Here is a 22,227-nt window from a genome sequence, read left to right as displayed (position 1 = left end):
TCCCCAACCCTACTGTACCTTGCGCACATTGCAGGAGAAGAGCACTCTCATGAACTTGTCCTTACGCTGCAACTCACAGGACACCAAGGTGAAGGAGGACGCTGTGTCAGGACTGTCTCGCTTCTGAAAACACACACACAAACACACAGAGAGAGAGAGAGAGAGAGACATGACGATCAACTCCTCTACAAAGACAAACCCCTTCCCATTACATTTTAGTTCAACAACGCACACACACACACACACACACGTCGCACACTTAACCACACACCCCCACCCCCCCCACCCCACCCCCACTACTGCACCACCGACAAAAAACGCACACATTTACAACTACATTCAAATTAAAAACAACATCAGAAACACACATCAACCGCTAACCTCTCCCTTTCAGGAGCTCAGAGCTAGTGTCAGAACCCCCCTAGCCAATCCAACTCACCAGGTAGTTGCCCTCCCAGGTCCTTTGCAGCCCCAGGTCAGGTCTCTGGCCCTTGAGGGCCTCCAGGGTGGCCACCTTGGCCCTGATCTGCAGCTTCTCCTCTGGAGTCAGGTCTTTGATCAGAGTCCACGCCCACCACCTAGAGCAGCATGGAAACACCCACAGGAATAGCAATGGAGCCAAGATATCGACTCTGACACTGTAGAATCTATGGCCTTGATAACATGATTGGCTATTTCTGACGTGATGATACTGCATAACAGGGATTTTTGGGGGCTGCACTCTCTCTGACATGAAACAACCTGCCTTTAAACTGTGCTTTCAAAGCATCAAGTGTGAAATTTCACTTTCTCCGGATGAAAGTATTGAATGAGGCTTTGACGGGGAAAAAAAATCGATGTCCACCACAGACCTGAGGCTGGAAGACACATGGGTAAAAACCTTCAAAGGAAACCAGTTGGAGTAGAAAACTGTACCCAGTCCACACAATTCGTACTACACTGATGAAAGGGCTTACAGTGCATCGTGTTCAAGGGTTGATGTTTTATCCGAACAGAGGTGGGATTACTCATACTACAACCCCTTTATGTGTGTGTGTGTGTGTGTGTGTGTGTGTGTGTGTGTGTGTGTGTGTGTGTGTGTGTGTGCGCGCGCCACTTTGTTTACCTGTTGTAGATGCTCCGCAGCGCCTCTTCAAACTTCCGCAGGACTTTGGGCGGCGTGGGCCACTTGACGTGCTTGCCATGGTCCTTCATGGAGCGCACGTTCTTGAATTTGCGGTTGATGTCCTTGATGTAGGACTTGACCTTGTAGTGCTGATAGGCCCGCAGGATGATGAGGGCGGCTCGCATGCGCCGGTAACGCATCCTGGCTATGGTACCGCGCCATACCTGGTGAAGAGAACGGATAGGTTAACACAGTGGAAAAGAGTAAACCTCTATGGATACTGTACCTCCCAATAACAACTATTAGTTTAACAGGATGTAGCCTTCCCTGTTGCTCAGTTGGTAGAGCATGGTGTGTGCAACGCCAGGGTTGTGGGTTCGATTCCCACGGGGGGCCAGTACAAAAAAAAATGAAATTAAAATGAAATGTATGTATTCACTACTGTAAGTCGCTCTGGATAAGAGCGTCTGCTAAATGACTAAAATGTAATGTAAAATGTCTAGAGTACGAAACATACTGTTAATATAAAAAAACATAAATGAAGACAGCCTATTAGACCAACATTTTCTCAGACACATTTCAAATGAGATACGGTACGTTTAGACGCATAAACTCGAGCAAGGCAAACCAAAGACTCACATAATTCAATGACACATTCATGTTAGTAACTGTTAAAATCGGAACAGCGTGTATGTTGGAGTCTTATTGAAAAGAATGCCTAAAATAACTTGTATGTACGTTTTTATGATCTGAAGCAAGAAAACCAAAACAAAAGATTCACATCATAAAATGTTACTGTAAATCTGAACAGCATGTGTGTTGGACTCTTATTGAAAAGAATGCCCTGAGCCGGCGTAACTAAACTTCATTTACACCCCCTCCTCCTATCAACCGCTCCGGAACACCCCCCATAAAACATGAATAATAAATGGTAGTGGGACCCTAGGGAGACATCGCTTCTGCTCCTTCCTCACTAAAACCACTGCCATATGCTCCCTTTTACTTCATATTGATTCATAGAACCATACCAGTCTATTTAACTTACTGTAAACAACAAACACAGACCCTGTACAGTGCTGACAGTCTCAATTGTGTTTTATGTTGACACTCAAGCACAACTCAATAGTGTTACAGTCATATAATTCATATACTGTACATCAATGGTAGCGCATCAGTCTTAGTCACACAGTACATGAATTCTAATATGCTACAATTCTGCAGATCATGAATAATTTATTCCTTAATGTATGTATGTTTGGCGGTGGTTGATTTGAAAAATGGTCTCTGACATTAGCATATTAAATATTGGGGAAGTGTTTCACCTGGGGAGGTTGATTATGTGGTTATTAAATATACAGTTGAAATCGGGAGTTTACATACACTTAGGTTGGAGTCATTAAAACTCGTTTTTCAACCACTCCACAAATTTCTTGTTAACAAACAATAGTTTTGGCTAGTCGGTTAGGACATCTACTTTGTGCATGACACAAGTAATTTTTCCAACAATTGTTTACGGACAGATTATTTCACTTATAATTCACTGTATCACAATTCCAGTGGGTCAGAATTTTACATACACTAAATTGACTGTGCCTTTTAAACAGCTTGGAAAATTCCAGAAAATTATGTCATGGCTTTAGAAGCTTCTGATCTGTTTCGTGTTGCTGTGCGTTGTGTTGCTAACCTTACTTTGCTACCTGACAACTTTACGGTTTTTACTTTTTAATTACCGTTTATATTTTTCCCCTCGCTCTACTTTTTTTCCCATTCAACTTTTTCTCTCCGGACGCTTTATCTGGACGTGGTTTGTCAGGACCTCCACCAGCCGAAGCTAAGTAGTAACATTAACATGATGCCTTCTAATTGCAGTCGCTGTACTCATAATATACAGGAGAACGATCGCCTTACGGTGAGGACAGCTGTGCTGCAAGCCCAGCTTCAGACGCAATCGTTAGGCAAGGGTAATTTCAGTGTAGGTGTAACAGTATAGCTTCCGTCCCTCTCCTCACCCCTACCTGGGCTCGAACCAGGGACCCTCTGCACACATCTACAACTGCCTCCCACGAAGCATCGTTACCCATCACTCCACAAAAGCCGCGGCAAAGGGCAAAGGGAACAACTACTTCAAGGTCTCAGAGCGAGTGACGTCACCGATTGAAACGCTATTAAGCACGCACCCCGCTAACTAGCTAGCCATTTCACATCAGTTACATAGGAAAGGATGAAACAGCGTCTGTGCCACAAGTAAGTACAGATAGTAGTATAAATCCCCTCGCAAAGTCCCCGCAGCCGGACAACTTTCTCATGGCTTCTGGAGGGAAATGCTGTAGGAATGCTCAACCGGTGTCGCTCATTCAGCTGACAGAAACTTTCAACCGGTTCTCCCCATTAAGCAGTGAGTCGGAGTCAGAGGCCGAGCCTTCTCTGGTCTCTACTCCTCCCGTTATGGGGTCTGAGACGCCGAAGCTTCAGCGTGTAAATCTGCTAGAAAGATGTGTCGGCATCGAGGAATTCTCTCTGGTCCCCTCCCAGTTAGGGGGAGTGATGAGCTCTACAGCAGAGTATCACAACTCAATCGCTGGTTGAAAACTGTTTTCTGCCCCTCCCAAAATATAGAATTTGTAGATAATTGGCCCTCTTTCTGGGACTCACCTACAAATAGGACCAAGCCTGGCCTGTTGAAGAGTGACGGACTCCATCCTAGCTGGAAGGGTGCTCTCATCTTATCTACGAACATAGACAGGGCTCTAACTCCCCTAGCTCCACAATGAGATAGGGTGCAGGCCAGGCAGCAGGCTGTTAGCCAGCCTGCCAGCTTAGTGGAGTCTGCCACTAGCACAGTCAGTGTAGTTAGCTCAGCTATCCCCATTGAGACCGTGTCTGTGCCTCGACCTAGGTTGGGCAAAACTAAACATGGCGGTGTTCGCCTTAGCAATCTCACTGGAATAAAGACCTCCTCCATTCCTGCCATTATTGAAAGAGATTGTGATACCTCATATCTCAAAATAGGGCTACTTAATGTTAGATCCCTCACTTCCAAGGCAGTTATAGTCAATGAGCTAATCACTGATCATAATCTTGATGTGATTGGCCTGACTGAAACATGGCTTAAGCCTGATGAATTTACTGTGTTAAATGAGGCCTCACCTCCTGGTTACACTAGTGACCATATTCCCCGCGCATCCCCCTGACGTTTTCGTCTTTTGAGCTTCTAGTCATGAAATCTATGCAGCCTACTCAATCAATTTTTATAGCTACTGTTTACAGGCCTCCTGGGCCATATACAGAGTTCCTCACTGAGTTCCCTGAATTCCTAATTGGACCTTGTAGTCATGGCAGATAATATTCACATTTTTGGTGACTTTAATATTCACATGGAAAAGTCCACAGACCCACTCCAAAAGGCTTTCGGAGCCATTATCGACTCAGTGGGTTTGGTCCAACATGTCTCCGGACCTACTCACTGCCACAGTCATACTCTGGACCTAGTTTTGTCCCGTGGAATAAATGTTGTGGATCTTAATGTTTTGCCTCATAATCCTGCAATCGCAACAAATAATCTGCTCAGACCCCAACCAAGGATCATCAAAAGTCGTGCTATAAATTCTCGGACAGCCCAAAGATTCCTAGATACCCTTCCAGACTCCCTCCACCTACCCAAGGACGTCAGAGTACAAAAATCAGTTAACCACCTAACTGAGGAACTCAATTTAACCTTGCGCAATTCCCTAGATGCAGTCGCACACCTAAAAACAAAAAACATTTGTCATAAGAAACTAGTTCCCTGGTATACAGAAAATACCCGAGATCTGAAGCAAGCTTCCAGAAAATTGGAACGGAAATGGCGCCACACCAAACTGGAAGTCTTCCGACTAGCTTGGAAAGACAGTACCGTGCAGTATCAAAGAGCCCTCACTGCTGCTCGATCATCCTATTTTTCCAACTTAATTGAGGAAACTAAGAACAATCCAAAACGTCTTTTTGATACTGTCGCAAAGCTAACTAAAAAGCAGCATTCCCCAAGAGAGGAAGCTTTCACTTCAGCTGTGATAAATTCATTGACTTCTTTGAGGAAAAGATCATGATCATTAGAAAGCAAATTGCGGACTCCTCTTTAAATCTGCGTATTACTCCAAAGCTCAGTTGTCCTGAGTCTGCACAACTCTGCCAGGACCTAGGATCAAGGGAGACACTCAAGTGTTTTAGTACTATATCTCTTGACACAATGATGAAAATAATCATGGCCTCTAAACCTTCAAGCTGCATACTGGACCCTATTCCAACTAAACTACTGAAAGAGCTGCTTCCTGTGGTTGGCCCTCCTATGTTGAACATAATAAACGTCTCTCTATCCACCGGATGTGTACCAAACTCACTAAAAAAGTGGCAGTAATAAAGCCTCTCTTGAAAAAGCCAAACCTTGACCCAGAAAATATAAAAAAAACTAATCGGCCTATATCGATTCGACCATTCCTCTCAAAAGAATTTGAAAAAGCTGTTGCACAGCAACTCACTGCCTTCCTGAAGACAAACAATGTTTACGAAACGCTTCAGTCTGGTTTTAGACCCCATCATAGCACTGAGACTGCACTTGTGAAGGAGGTAAATTACCTTTTAAATGGCGTCAGACCGAGGCTCTGCATCTGTCCTCGTGCTCCTTGACCTTAGTGCTGCTTTTGATACCATTGATCACCACATTCTTTTGGAGAGATTGGAAACCCAAATTGGCCTACACGAACAAGTTCTGGCCTGGTTTAGATCTTATCTGTTGGAAAGATATCAGTTTGTCTCTGTGGATGGTTTGTCCTCTGACAAATCAACTGTAAATGTCGGTGTTCCTCAAGGTTCCGTTTTAGGACCACTATTGTTTTCACTATATATTTTACCTCTTGGTGATGTCATTCGGAAACATAATGTTAACTTTCACTGCTATGCGGATGACACACAGCTGTACATTTCGATGAAACATGGTGAAGCCCCAAAATTGCCCTCGCTGGAAGCCTGTGTTTCAGACATAAGGAAGTGTATGGCTGCAAATGTTCTACTTTTAAACTCAGAGATGCTTGTTCTAGGTCCCAAGAAACAAAGAGATCTTCTGTTGAATCTGACAATTAATCTTGATGGTTGTACAGTCATCTCAAATAAAACTGAAGGACCTCGGCGTTACTCTGGACCCTGATCTCTCTTTTGACGAACATATGAAGACTCTTTCAAGGACAGCTTTTTTCCATCTACGTAACATTGCAAAATTCAGAAACTTTCTGTCCAAAAATGATGCCGAAAAAATGAATCCATGCTTTTGTCACTTCTAGTTTAGAGGAACCAGGCTATGAGGGGGTGCAAGCCGAAGAACACCATCCCAACCGTGAAACACGGGGTGGCAGCATCATGTTGTGGGGGTGCTTTGCTGCAGGAGGGACTGGTGCACTTCAAACTCGATGGCATCATGAGGATGGAAAATTATGTGGATATATTGAAGCAACATCTCAAGACATCAGTCAGGAAGTTAAAGCTTGGTCGCAAATGGGTCTTCCAAATGGACAATGAACTCAAGCATACTTCCAAAGTTGTGGCAAAATGGCTTAATGACAACAACGTCAAGGTATTGGAGTGGCCATCACAAAGCCCTGATCTCAATCCTATAGAAACTTTGTGGGCAAAACTGAAAAAGCGAGTGCGAGCAAAGAGGCCTACAAACCTGACTCAGTTATACCAGATCTGTCAGGAGGAATGGGCCAAAATCCACCAAAATTAATTGTGGGAAGCTTGTGGAAGGCTACCCAAAATATTTGACCCAAGTTAAACAATTTAAAAGGCAATGCTACCAAATACTAATTGAGTGTATGTAAACTTCTGACCCACTGGGAATGTGATGAAAGAAATAAAATGTGAAATAAATCACTCTCTACTATTATTCTGACATTTCACATTCTTAAAATAAAGTGGTGATCCTAACTGACCTAACACAGCAAATCTTTACTAGGATTAAATGTCAGGAAGTGTGGAAAACTGAGTTTAAATGTATTTGGCTAAGGTGTATGTAAACTTCCGACTTCAACTGTAGCTAAACAACATTGATTTCTGCCTGTTTGCTTTTGTTCATTTAACCTACAAAGTACAAATACACAGAATACAATGCCAAAAATAGGTCCTAAGTATCCAAAATCGAATGAATCTAACCTACTTTAAAGATTCACCACAGCTGCAGTAACACTACGGTCCATTCAAAGGCCACCTCTAGTCTAGTGGATCAATCACAGAGATAAATGAAGGACAGTCAAGAATGAACTGTCCCTCACTGGTGACCTCAAACTCCTCTTGCCCCTCCATTTCGCTGCCCTAGCTGACTCATAAATAATGGAGGGAAGAGAGAAGATAGACATATGAAAATATGTGCACTCACTACTGTAAATCGCTCTGGATAAGAGCATCTGCTAAATTACTAAAATGAGAAATAGAAATGTGCACAGTGTAATCACACATTCATCACTCCAACCAACCCCTGGGTTGTATTCATTAGGCACCAAATGAAGAAAAAATTACTGAAAACTGGGAGGTACTACCTGAACTTGTCCAATAAGAAACACTTGTTTTCTGTTACAGTGTGCAGTAATGAATAGAACCCTTCTACTACCCTCCCATGTGGCACGGATGATGATGAATGGAATAATTTCCAACTCTGATGGTCCCCGCTAGCTAACAGTGTTAGAAGATGACCCCATTCAAATTCCGATTTAATCAAATGTTTGAGGAAAGGAAGTGTGTTTTAAGCAGGCGCATGAGATATTGTCGTATAATGTGTTAAAATGGAGATGGAGTATTAAATATATTGCTTAAGGGACCTGAATATATTCTGGGGTTGGTTTCAGATTCCCAAAATGTGCTTAAGTGATCGTGAGCAATATACTGTAGGGCTATTGGACCCTCAGTTACCTTCTTTACTTTGATTTTAAACAAAGACTACGAGGTGGTCGGATGGAGGTAACGACTCGTGTTCAAAAGAAGCTCACAACCTGATTTCATACAGCTGTTTGAGACGGAAAAGCCATACACGGATCGACCATGCAATGCGTGCTTCCAGAAGGATGCACAGCCAACAACTGGTTTGCATACCCTATCACGTGAAATAGGTGGTTGGAGTTAGTTGATCCCCAGTGGTGGGGAGTATACCGGTAGCTAGACCCCAGACTGCTAGTTATGTATCGGGGTATGTATATTTTGATAGTCATTATCACTCTCATCGCTAGCATAGCTGACGTTAGCGAGCATAACTAGCTAGCTGTCTAGCTGGGTAACGTTGGCCTACCTCAATACAACTCGGATTTGGCTTGGAAACACAAAGGAAAACCAAGAAATAAAGACAAGTAGGCGGCCAGTACGTTGCAATAAACTTCAGTGAACTATTAACAGAACATATTTACAAAATAATACATATAGGAGCAGATCAGCTTTCACGATGCCTGAGGAAGACTCTAGAAGTCAAAACGTCTGCAGTTGTGCATCCTGATGTTCAATGCTGATCTGTATGGGAAAATATCATGCCAAATGTATTCACAAATGTAAATCACTTTCCACAAATGTAAATCGCGATCCACAAATGTAAATCGCTATCCACAAACAAACACCTTTTGATTTGTATATCGATATACTGCATTCAATTTTTTTTAAATAATTGCAGATATGCAGGTCATTTCCAAGAGCCTTAAGTAAAATGACTGCCATAAAGATTTGCACATAGGAGAGATATGCGCAAAGATGACAGATATGGCAAACCTGCAACTCCATATTTGGAAGCGCTTAGGTCATCTGACTTTTGGCAGCAATTTGACAACAATAAAAAGACAAGTTCTCACACGTATAAAAAAAAAAAGGTTTGCACGCGTAAAAAGCCATTTGTATTCATAGAAAAAAGGTTGGTACCCATAGAAAGCGATTTCTATAAAATCGATGGCAGCCTCTCGTTCGGCCATGTTGATGCCTGACTTTCAAGGCTGCAGAAATTATAGTATGGTAACCATAATATGTTAACCATATGTGTAACCATAGTATGTCCAACTTAAATAATTGAAAGCCCTAGATTACTGTATATTTGCAACACTATTGCGGTGTACACCCGTTCATCACACAAATAGTTGAATTAGCTGGCCAATGTAATAGCGCCACTAAATGTGAAGGATATGTCATGCATTGTAAATGATTGTAATCCATCTGCTGTCTCATGTTGCACAGACGTAAATATTCCTGATGCCTATAACCGTTTCCCCAGGAGAGGCATGCAAAAGGAAGAGGTTAGGTGTAGGATCAGACTTTGCAACAGTATTGCCTCCGTCCCTCGACCCAACCTGGCCTTGAACCAGGGACCCTCTGCACACATCGGAAACAGTCATACTAGAAGCATCGTTACCCATCGCTCCACAAAAGCCGCGGCCCTTGCAGAACAATGGAAACAACTAAACTCTGCAAAAAAAAAGAAACGTCCTCTCGCTGTCAACTGCGTTTATTTTCAGCAAACATAACGTGTAAATATTTGTATGAACATAACAAGATTCAACAACTGAGACATAAACTGAACAAGTTCCACAGACATGTGACTAACAAAAATGGAATACAGTGTCCCTGAAGAAAGGGGGGGGGGGGGGGGGGGGTCAAAATAACAACAACAAAAAGTAACAGTCACTACAGCAGGTGGCCACACCACATACTAAGTACTGCAGTGCACCTCCTCCTCATGGACTGCACCAGATTTGCCAGTTCTTGCTGTGAGATGTCACCCCACTCTTCCACCAAGGCACCTGCAAGTTCCAGGACATTTCTGGGGGGAATGGCCATAGCCCTCACCCTCCGATCCAACAGCTCCCAGACGTGCTCAATGGGATTGAGATCCGGGCTCTTCGCTGGCCATGGCAGAACACTGACATTCCTGTCTTGCAGGAAATCAGCCATACTGCTCGTTCTGTGCGTGATGGCATTGTCATGCTGGAGGGTCATGTCAGGATGAGCCTGTAGGAAGGGTACCACATGAGGGAGGAGGATGTCTTCCCTTTAACACACAGCGTTGAGATTGTCTGCAATGACAACAAGCTCAATCCGATGATGCTGTGACACACCGCCCCAGACCATGACGGACCCTCCACCTCCAAATTAATCCCGCTCCAGAGTACAGGCCTCGGTGTAATGCTCATTCCTTCGACGATAAACGCAAATCCGACCATCACCCCAGGTGAGACAAAACCACGACTCGTCAGTGAAGAGCACTTTTTGCCAGTCCTGTCTGGTACAGCGACGGAGGGTTTGTGCCCATAGGCGACGTTCTTGCCGGTGATGTCTGGTGAGGACCTGCCTTACAACAGGCCTACAAGCCCGCAGTCCAGCCTCTCTCAGCCTATTGTGGACAGTCTGAGCACTGATGGAGCGATTGTGCGTTCCTGGTGTAACTCGGGCAGTTGTTGCCATCCTGTACCTGTCCCGTCGGTGTGATGTTCGGATGTACCGATCCTGTGCAGGTGTTGTTACACGTGGTCTGCCACTGCGTGGACAATCAGCTGTCCATCCCGTCTCCCTGTAGCGCTCTCTTAGGTACGGACATTGCAATTTATTGCCCTGGCCATATCTGCAGGCCTCATGCCTCCTTGCAGCACGCCTAAGGCACGTTCACGCAGATGAGCAGGGACCCTGGGCATCTATCTTTTGGTGTTTTTCAGAGTCAGTAGAAAGGCCTCTTTAGTGTCCTAACTTTCAATAACTGTGACCTTAATTGCCTACAATTTGTAAGCTGTTAGTGTCTTAACGACCGTTCCACTGGTGCATGTTCATTAATTGTTGATGGTTCATTGAACAAGCAAGTGTTTAAACCCTTTACAACGAAGATCTGTGAAGTTATTGGGATTTTTACGAATTATCTTTGAAAGACAGGGTCCTGAAAAAGGGACGTTTCTTTTTTTGCTGAGTTTACTTCAAGGTCTCAGAGCGAGTGACGTCACCGATTGAAACGCTATTAGCGCGCATCAACTAGCTAGCCATTTCACACCGGTTACACTCACCCCCTTTGAACGCCTCCTTTTCCGCAGCAACCAGTGATCCGGGTCAACAGCATCAATGGAATCAACTTTTATGGGATCAACTTTTTTTCTCCGACTACAAATCGCTTTCTTTATGGCAGTCATTTTACTTACGGCCCTTGGAAATGACCTGCATATCTGCAGTTATAAAAAAAGATATATAATGCAATATATCGATTTACAAATACAAATCAAAAGGTGTTTGTTTGTGGATAGTGAATTGCATTTGTGGAAAACGATTTACATTTGTGGATTGGTGATTTACATTTGTGAATACATTTGGCATGATATTGATCCCATAGATCTGCTCCTACACTGAACAAAAATATAAACGCAACATGTAAAGTGCTGGTCCCATGTTTCATGTGCTGAAATAAAAGAGCACGGAAACTTTCCATACACACAAAAAGATAATTTCTCTCAAATGTCGTGCCCAAATTTGTTTACATCCCTGTCAGTGAGCATTTTATATTTTGTCAAGATAATCCACCACCGCGGTGTGGCATATCAAGAAGCTGATTAAACAGCATGATCATTACACAGGTGGACCCTGTGCTGAGGACAATAAAAGGCCACTTTAAAAATGTGCAGTTTTGTCACACAACACAATGGCAAATTTGTCTCAAGTTTTGAGGGAGCGTGCAATTGGCATGCTAATTGCAGGAAAGTCCACCAGAGCTGTGGCCAGATAATTGTACGTTCATTTCTCTACCATAAGCTGCCTCCAACGTCGTTTTAGAGAATTTGGCAGTACGTCCAACTGGCCTGACAACTGCAGACCATGTGTAACCACGCCAGCCCAGGACCTCCACATCTGGCTTTTCACCTGCGGGATCGTCAGAGGGGGGAGGGCGGGGTGCTGAGGAGTATGCCCCTGCCCAGTAATGTGAAATCCATAGATTAGGGCCTCATGAATTTATTTCAATTGACTGATTTCCTTACATGAACTGTAACTCAGCAAAATCTTTTAAATTGTTGCACATTGCGTTTATATGTTTGTTCAGTATATACAGTGCATTCGGAAAGTATTCAGACCCCTTGACTTTTTCCACATTTTGTTACATTACAGCCTTATTCTAAAATTGATTAAATTGTCTCCCCTCATCAATCTGCACACAATAACTCATAATGACAAAGCAAAAACAGGTTTTTAGACAAAAAAAAATGAAATATCACATTTACATAAGTATTCAGACCCTTTACTCAGTACTTTGTTGAAGCATCTTTGGCAGTGATTACAGCCTCAAGTCTTCTTGAGTATGACGCTACAAGATTGGCACACGTGTATTTGGGGAGTTTCTCCCATTCTTCTCTGCAGATCCTCTCAAGCTCTGTCAGGTTGAATGGAGAGAGTCGCCGCACAGCTATTTTCAGGTCTCTCCAGAGATGTTCGATTGGGTTCAAATCCGGGCTCTGGCTGGGCCACTAAAGGACATTCAGAGACTTGTCCCGAAGCCACTCTTGCATTGTCTTGGATGTGTACTTAGGGTCATTGTCCTGTTGGAAGGTGAACCTTTGCTCCAGTCTGAGGTCCTGAGCACTCTGGAACAGGTTTTCATCAAGGATCTCTCTGTACTTTGCTCCATTCATCTTTCCCACGATCCTGAATAGTCTCCCAGTCCCTGCCTCTGAAAAACATTCCCACAGCATGATGTTGCCACCACCATGCTTCACCGTAGGAATGGTGTCAGGTTACCTGCAGATGTGACGCTTAGCATTCAGGCCAAATAGTTAAATCTTGGTTTCATCAGACCAGAGAATCTTGTTTCTCATGGTCTGAGAGTCCTTTAGGTGCCTTTTGGTAAACACCAAGCGGGCTGTCATGTGCCTTTTACTGGGGAGTGGCTTCCGTCTGTCCACTCTACCATAAAGGCCTGATTGGTGGAGTGCTGCAGAGATGGTTGTCCTTCTGGAAGGTTCTCCCATTTCCATAGAGGAACTCTGGAGCTCTGTCAGAGTGACATCCACATTAATGTAGAATTGTTTAGAAACATTTTCTATTCTCATTAACAATAAAAGTGACTCCAGAATGACAATACATGAATTACCATTCATTTCTATTGGGCACTAAAATAATCTGAAACACAACCAAAACAAACAGCAAATGCATCCAGCAGGTTTGTAGTCACAAGCTTGATGTAATCATTGCGTGCTTGGAATATGGGACCAAGTACTACAATTTTGACTACTTTAATACACAAACTGTAAGTGAATTTGTCCCAATCATTTTGGTCCCCTAAAATGGGGGGACTATGTACAAAATGTGCTGTAATTTCTCAACAGTTCACCCGATATGGATGAAAATACCCACAAATTATAGCTGACTGACTGCACTTTAACCTCAGTCATTGTATAATTTCAAATCCAAAGTGCTAGAGTACAGAGCAAAACAACAAAAATTGGCAAAGTTCCAATTCTTCAAAATATTATTTGAACGTTCGTTTTGGACTGATGCCTAACTGAGCATCGTCAATGAGCACTGATGAAGATTTCATAAAAAATGCATTACAGTGGCTTGGAAATACGATTACATTTATTTTAGCTAGCTAACGTTGGCATTGCTAGCTATTTTTGACGAACTTTGTTAGTTAATGACAACATTGCCAACTGTCTAACGTAAATTTGATGAAATTATAATGCTGGCAAAGTAGTTTCCTACTAAATATTTGACTACTTTAGCAATGTCATCGTATTTCCAGGCAATATAGTGTAATTTAGACAAAACAGTAATTCGCCTCCGTCCAGAATGACTAGGTTTATCACCACTTTAGGGCACCACTATGGCGCCGCCGGTAAAACGCGGCTTGAGAACGTTCATAACAATGGCATGACGCGACCGAGTAACGGAGGTGAAACCTATGAATACTTTTGTAGCTCACTGTATTTGACTCTGGTTAACATCATTTGAATGAACATTCTACATTACCATGGAAATTATTGCATCGAGTTCCCATGAGTTTACCAGTCAAATTGCCAGGGATAGATGTTCCAAGACCATTCTATTCATTCTATGGTCACACACACACACACCACCGGCCTCTGCCCATCCCCCGCCTTGCTTAGTGCGCAGAAAACAAGTATCCAAGTTTAAACAAAGTTTAAATAAAACATGTCGACTATCCATATATCCTAAATGATCATGATATTATTCATATAGTACAATTATTTCAAATGCCCATGGCTATCTCCCACACACACTGTTGCTTGGCTGTGCTTAAAACACAGAGGTGCAGACGGTGTAGAATTATCACGAGTGGGAAGGTGGAGAGAGGAGAGGAGACGACACCCAGGGGAGCGTGGGTAAATCAGGTCAATAACAAGGCCGAAACTCCCTCCTCTCCAATAAAGCTATCTGATCACCCTTTAACAGACTCCCTCCCTCCATCATGGAGTCGTACTAACCACACGCTCCCATGGCTCTGGGGATCCAGATTTACGAGCTCGTCAAAGCCAAATTGGGGGCGTCTCTGGCAGACAAAGTGGGACAGATTGGTACGGCTTTATTAGGACACTTTGAAATGCATTTTGGGTAGAGAGAGCCCGGCCATCACAAATCACATACAGATGTAGGATCCTGCCACAGCAGGAAAATAATCCTGCATCAACAGGAAATGTGAATTATTATGTGGATTCTAATTAATTGACATGAACTGTTTTTACACTGCTGCCACTCGCTGTTTATCTATGCATATTATCTATGTTACTTTTATATATATAAACTAAAAGTAAAATTTCACCGTGAAATGCTTACTTACAAGCCCTTAACCAACAATGCAGTTAAGAAAATATTTACTAAATAAACTAATATATATATATATATATATAATATAAATATATATATATATAGTAACATAGATAATATGAAATATATATATATAGCAACATAGATATATAAACAGCGAGTGGCAGCAATATATATATATATATATATATATATATATATATATATATATATATATATATAAAATATATATATAAATAAATAAAAGTAACAAAATAACAATAATGAGGCTATATACAGGGGGAACTGGTACCTTGTCAATGTGCAAGGGTGCAGATTAGTTGCGGTAATTTGTAGGGGTAAAGTGACTATACGTAGATAATAAACAGCGAGTGGATGATTAAATTAATATCCTGTACCATGACAATGGCTGGATGTGTAGGGAGTTTGAGAGACTTTGGTTTAGATGCAGAACATGTGAAGAACAAAGATTAAATATATTCATTGATATACTGTATACCTTTTCTCCCGTTTGGCGCAGCAGGTCTAAGGCACTGCATCTCAGTGCTAGAGGCGTCACTACAGACCCTGGTTCAATTCCAGGCCGTATCACAACCGGCCGTGATTGGGAGTCACATAGGGCGGCGCACAATTGGCCCAGCGTCGTCCGGGTTAGGGTTTGGCCATCATTGTAAATAAGAATTTGTTCTTAACTGACTTTCCTAGTAGAATAAAGGTAAAAGAAATAAATACAAAATATAGTAAACCATACACTATAGGCTAGACTAAGTGCTGCAACTGCTTTAGGCCTAAAAAAAGAGGCCATCAATCCATCTGTAAAACAAGCAAGGGTTGGCAATACCATTTATAGTCTCTGACTAAATACGCTAAACAAAATATCCTTCATGTCATCCACAAAACAAATCAAACATGGAAAGACCGGCGGGGCGACACACTTGACTGCAATCAAATGCTGAGTGCCACTATTTCCTTGTCCTCCAGGGACATTTGGTTTTCCAGTGAAATGCTCAATACACCGAGGTGGGCGGAGACAGCATCAAGCAGAGTGTGTGACACAATTTATCAAGGGCACCACACACACACACACACACACACACACACACACACACACACACACACACACACACACACACACACACACACACACACACACACACACACACACACACACACACACACACATACATACACACCTCAGGCAAGCACTGGGGACACTGGGCCGAGACACTGGGCCAATGGGTTTTTAGGATAAATCAATCCAGCGCTCGGGTGAACAACTACACCATCACCACATGCTCAAGGTAGCAGCCAGTGGCTTGCTCATAAAACCCTCTCTAGACTAACATCCTCTATGCATGTTCATTATGTTCCATCATTTGGTTCATGTATTGTGTGGATTTTTAACAATAGGAATATGGGAACTGAAGTGAGGTTAAAATTGAATAGTTATGGATACTCTTTGTCATGTTGATCGATAGAAATATTGATGGAAATCATTGGAATTTGTTATCAATTTGCGTTGCCTCCATGGACGGATTATCAGCCACTAACTGAAACAAATAAACCTTTAGAAATTAATGTTTGGATCTTACAGTCAGGTCTGTTAAATTATAACATACTGCATTATACATGAATAGACATGTCAGAGGATAGAAAGAAAAGGGGCGATTCTATGAGGAAGTAGAGAGAATGGCAAGTGAAGGTCATATCAGAGGAAAACAGTGCACCTTGGCTGGGAGCCAAACCTTGGTTGCCATGGCGAGAGCCCCCTGTCTACCCATATCCTTCCACACTGTCGAGGAGATGCATTGCTGTCAGGTCAGTGGATTGTTTTGAGTGTAAAACGCCCGGCACTACTTTCTCTTCTTGTTGTTAGTGCAGTGAATCCAAGTGTGAATTATTATACTCAAATAGCCTGCAACGTTTTGTTCTGGTGAGAATCAATTACATTACCAACTCTAGGATGCACAGACCAGGATTTATGAATAAAATATAAGCCGCTATTAATTTATGTTGCATTGTATCTCAAATATAAAAACAATAGGTGATAGTGAATTCAAAGGACACGTGCCTGAATGTGTTTCATTCTTTAACAGTGGGAAGTTGTTAGGAGGTTGTTGAGGCAGTGTGAAATTGCATTAAGAGAATACTCAAACGGTTACTGAGCATCGTTGACAGCACAGTGGTAAACAAAGAGCATCAAAGAACACAAGATGTGAACACAGACGAGCTCCGAGAGACGGGAAGGGAAAAATCCTTCAGTTTAATCAAGAGACACTTCATCATCAAAGTCTTCCACAACAACAGAGGGTGCAGGTACAGCATCTCCCTAAGCGAAGCCAAAGTCACTGATAAAAGGAGTGACAAGAGAAACGTGTTTCCCTTTGATTTTGTCTGGAAGATTGACAATTTTGGGAGATGGCTATTGTAGGTGTTTTGCAGGTGCCATGCATTTGTAAAATGTACCATAAGTAACAGAACACTTCACACGCTATTTGAATAATGCCTACATCAGATGAATTAGGATCAGGTTACGTACTGCTGAAGCGTGCAGATAGAAGGGGGATCAGTTCTGGCCCAGTAGGCAGATAGCCTAGCATTAGCCTAGAAGATGAATGCTAGCCTAGCCTACAGTCTCACTGATAAACCCACAGTCGCTCAGACACATGTAACAACAGCAATTAAAAGGGGCAATCTGCAGTTGCAACATCCATTTTTGGACTTATAAATGAATGATATATACCCATAGATTCTTGAAGAATATAACTTATAAATGCCTCATGAGGGTTGCTCGACTGTCGTATCCCATCAGAACCCAAAATATAAGCTTGTTTTACTCCGTATGTTTGTAAACAAAGTAAATGTAAACAAAACCTGGTTAAAAACTATCATTTTGAAATCATGGAGGGTCAGTCCTTGCATCCATAGCTCGGTCTATGGAATTTGAGAATGGTTGCATTTCTCTATCCCCGTCCATCAGATTTTTACAGAACCAAGAGCGATGAGTACCCTTTGTTATTGTTTTAGCCTCTCCCTCTCCCTCTCTCTCTCTCTCTCCATTCCCAGCTAAAAGACCAGCCCTGACAGACACCGATGTGGATGGCTGGGCTTCCATTTATGAAATACTCATTAAAAAGAAGGGGGGAAGCTCATGAATCATTCATGAAGTCTGTATTTGTGTTGGATTGTAGTATTTAATCCCCTTTAGGTTGGTTCAGATTGGGACTATTGCTCCTTCCTGAGGATAAGGCTCTGATTGTGGTTTGGATGCATGGTTGTGTGCTCAACTGACTGCACAGTCCACACTAGGGAGTGTCCAGTGGAGCAGATATGGACCACTAATTGCGGGATGTAGTGCAGTCAGTCAGTGGCGAGGGCAGAGTTGATAGCCGTGAACGTGAGGGTGGATTCAGCGGATCCAGAGTTCTATCCGCTTCCTCGGGGAGGAGAAGAGAGCCAGAGCGGAATGGCTTCGACGGGGGGGATGCAGGAGAACGGGGCGGAAACGAGGAACGAGAGAGCAAAAGGCAGTGTGAAATGAGACTGGGAGGGAGGGAGTCAGGGTGCAAGGAGGGGCGAAGGGGTGGTAGGGTGAAAGGCCACATTGTGTACTAGAACCAAGTATGGAGAAGGGCACCTCAAAGGTAATATATGGGATCCCTCACTCCTTTATGTGTAGGATGCAGACAATGACAGGGTATTGTGGTTGTCTGGGGAAGGAGGCTCATAGGGGGAGGGGAAGAGAGCTTGAGGTACTGACATGGGTTCTGCCACCCCTGGCATGGTGGGGCCCGTTGGCATAAGCCACAGTGGTGTGCCAGCTGCTGATAAGGGGATTGCTTGGCACAGATGAGCTGTGTGTGTAGGGGGCAGGGTGGAAAATAGAGTCAAATACACTAACGTTAGAGGTCTATTTTGCTTATTTGTGGAGGGTGGTGAACGGGAGTGTGTGTGTGTGTGTGGTCCTGCGTGCTTCTTCTTTTTGACTGAGCGAGCCCTATACCATTCCTTTAACCCCAAAACCTCTCTTTCGCGCGATGCTTGTTTGGGTCGAACATCTGGAATTCATCTCTGGTCTTTGTGCTTGGTTATCAAAGTGGCGACATCCTTTGAGATAGTCCTAAGAGCGAATAGGAACACACGTCGAGCTCGTCTGCCGGGGCAGGGCCCTGTAGAGCAATACAGAGGCCAAACAATCAATCCCACATCGAAGCAATTTGGTTGGTTTAACCCTTTGATGTCTGCGGGCAGTTATATTGGAGCCCAGTCCTTAGAGAGAGCTGTCCGAATGAAAGGTGTTGTGAACGTGAAGGAACGTAGTTGTACTCCTAGCGATTTGAGTAGCAATCACATGCGCGTTAAATGTATAGCCGTCAATCTTCATTCTGTCCCCAATCATATGAATGGCTCCCAGGTGAATGAATAAAATAGGGGTTCAAATCCCAAACCGGAAGAAGGAAACACGAAACAGAGCAGTCAGATGCTGACAAATGGACGTTTTGATCTCTGTATCTGTCAGTCAGAGGGGGCATTACCTTTTGAGAAGGTCAGCTAGCTTTGACAGCAAAATGACAGGGCCACATTCTACACTACACTCTAAAAAAAAAAGAAATACCTCCATCGATACAGAAGTATTATACAGTACGTCTTAGGCTAGGCTGGCTTAATGGGTGTGTAATGGCACATGTTATGACACATGCCATCATTCTTACCTGAGGTGTCTGAAAGTCAGTGGCGCATTCTCGTGCACAACACAATCACATTACTTTCTTTACCAGCCAATCAAGGGAGGAAGATGTAGAAAAGCTAATATCCATATCCCAATCATAAAGCATAGAGAACATTAAATGGAGAATCGGTCGTAATGGAGCAATAACATGGGATTACATTCTGGTCTGTATCAATGTCATAAAACTGTCATTATGATAAAAGGTGCACATATACGAAATAGATTTTCCCTATGGCTCCAGCATATTCGCACTGTTACATAGCTAATGGTTTATATTAAGATCCATATCTCGTTTTCTATCCTCTGAATGCTTCCATAGCACCTCAGGAGCTGTGGTATATTTGTAATATATTTCAACTATTATAAGGGGTCAATAATAAGGGTTGAATGGCTTTAGGGTTATGTGAACATTATATTCTCAGTCCCAGAGTTTGTTTGTTCTTTTACTGTGCAGGAATGCCGGCGGCTTCCCAGAAGTCTGCAGTGCGGATGTGTGGACCTCTGCTCTTTTTTCTCCTCTAGCTCATTTACTGAGCTGGGTTTGTACGGGCAGATAGAACCCAGAGAGGGAGAGAGAGCTAACGCTATAATAATGCAACGTTATTTTAGGCTCAGAAAATATCTCAGCGCACAGTGGCAGTGGCATATCAAGTCTCGAGAGTTGGTTATTCATATGAAAAGCAAAGAGAGTGGATTTAAATGAGAACACAATGAGTGCCGAAGAAACAAGATAATGAGGTTACTGGAGAATGGGTAGCTTTGACTAGTAATCAATCTCCCTGATAGAATTATGTTAGTGACAGTAGTGGCATTTCATTTCTCATTGTCAATAGGATATTGAATATAATACGTGTCCGCTATTGAATTTAAAGCAGTTTTTTTTTTTACGTCGATTTTTTTAATTTATTTTTAACAGATTTACCTGGAGACGTCACACCTATACAATGTTTACACTCGACATAGGGCCGTTGCCATGGAGACCAGGCCGAGGGTCAAAGGTGACGACATTGACACTGACCTTCTGAAGGAAGAGGACTATTCTCCCAACCATTTCGTCCCTCTGCTCCTCCAGGCAGAAGAGTGTGCGTGGCGTGCGGACGAACACCTTGGTCTTGCCGTAGGCCACGTCGTGCTCGAAGCCGCAGCCCTGCACCAGCCTCTTCACTGCCTCTTTGTCCGACGGGAGGTCGTGATTGGGCCACGTGAACTCCGAGATCATCTTGTACCTGAGGGGGCAAAATGGAGGCAGAGAGGGTCCAATATTAGTTGGCCTAAAAACACTTTAGCACCATCGCTAACCAGCGTGGTTCTGATCGTTCAGAGCATGGTGCGTGCAATGCCATAATAATTGGGTTTATTGCTGCATGGGCCCAAAAACACTGCAAACTGTGTGTTAACTGTGCGTCACATTGGACTAAATGACTGACTTCAATTCCCAATTGTGTCTGCATCACTCTTCTTCTTTTACAAAACATGCACTTTGTTGAAGTGATTGGTTCTTTGCCAGTGACTCACAGAAAAACTGCCCAGTAAAATACATGAGAAAACAGAAAGATTGGCAACATTACAGGACATTGTGACAAGATATTATTGGACTGCCAAGAGAGGTCAAAACACTGCTAGCAGGCCCGTCAACCGATTCCTACATTAGTTATTCACTGGCATTTTACTGCAAAAGCATGATGTAATACACAGTCCAAATTCATCAGTGAAGGAAATGAGGGACAGAGTTCGAGGAGAAGCGCGTTACGCAAAACTATCACCGCTAACTACCACAGCGATTACCTCATCTCATTTGACCGAGGAAGGGCAGGGCAGTGGGGAGCGAGACAGCTGTGAATGAATTAGGGTCGAGGGTTAAAAAAAAAGGGTGTGTTTGCGCGTGTATTTGCATTTGTTTGGGACCATTTGGAGCTTGTGTGCGAGCGCAGTTTTGGACTAAATCCTAATTTAAACTGCCAAGAGTCCAAAATAAATCCTATTAAAAATCCTCCCTTTGTACAAAATGTGAACCTTCCTCTGTTTCCAGATGTGTTATAACACACTTTTAGAAGAAATGTCATATCTTGCTGTATTTTGTCATAATTTATTATGTAACATGAGTATGTGTGTGTGTGTGTGTGTGTGTGTGTGTGTGTGTGTGTGTGTGTGTGTGTGTGTGTGTGTGACGTATGTATGTATGATTGAGAGACAGAATCGCATTTAGTTGTCTACGGTGTCGTCTAGTCTAATCTGATGCGAGAGACTTGCAGCAACGTCAGTGACATCACTGCTGTCGTATAGCGCCCACTCACAAGGTGATGTGATGATGCTAAGGCCCTCCTCTCCTCTGCAAAGCTCTCTATGATTTAGTCCAGTACTGACTCGATTCTGCTTTATCAAACTCAAGGCCAGCCCCGGTCTATTCATTTAGTCACGAGTTTGTGTTAGTAAGAGTACTGATGTACACTACCGTTCAAAAGTTTCGGGTTCACTTAGAAATGTCCTTGTTTTTGAAAGAGAAGCAAATTTATTTGTCTATTAAAATAACATAAAATTGATCAGAAATACAGTGTAGACATTGTTAATGTTGTAAATGAGTATTGTAGCTGGA

General features: G+C 43.0%; 1 protein-coding gene across 1 annotated transcript in view; it reads right to left on the bottom strand.

The window, feature by feature from the left end:
- LOC106589294 (unconventional myosin-Id) overlaps positions 1–22,227 on the bottom strand; it is a 128,796-nt gene that overhangs the window by 41,975 nt on the left and 64,594 nt on the right. The window contains exons 16-19 of the mRNA XM_014179077.3: positions 20,653–20,860; positions 1,106–1,329; positions 440–578; positions 19–123 (exon numbers count right to left, since the gene is read on the bottom strand). Of these exons, the coding sequence (XP_014034552.1) occupies positions 19–123; positions 440–578; positions 1,106–1,329; positions 20,653–20,860 (676 nt within the window). The remainder of the gene's footprint in view (positions 1–18; positions 124–439; positions 579–1,105; positions 1,330–20,652; positions 20,861–22,227) is intronic.

This window comes from Salmo salar, chromosome 28 (genome assembly GCF_965601325.2).
Source record: "Salmo salar chromosome 28, fSalSal1, whole genome shotgun sequence".
NCBI classification, from domain to species: Eukaryota; Metazoa; Chordata; class Actinopteri; order Salmoniformes; family Salmonidae; genus Salmo; species Salmo salar.
Note: the sequence above shows the minus strand (reverse complement) of the source record. Positions and strands in the feature narration are given on the sequence as shown.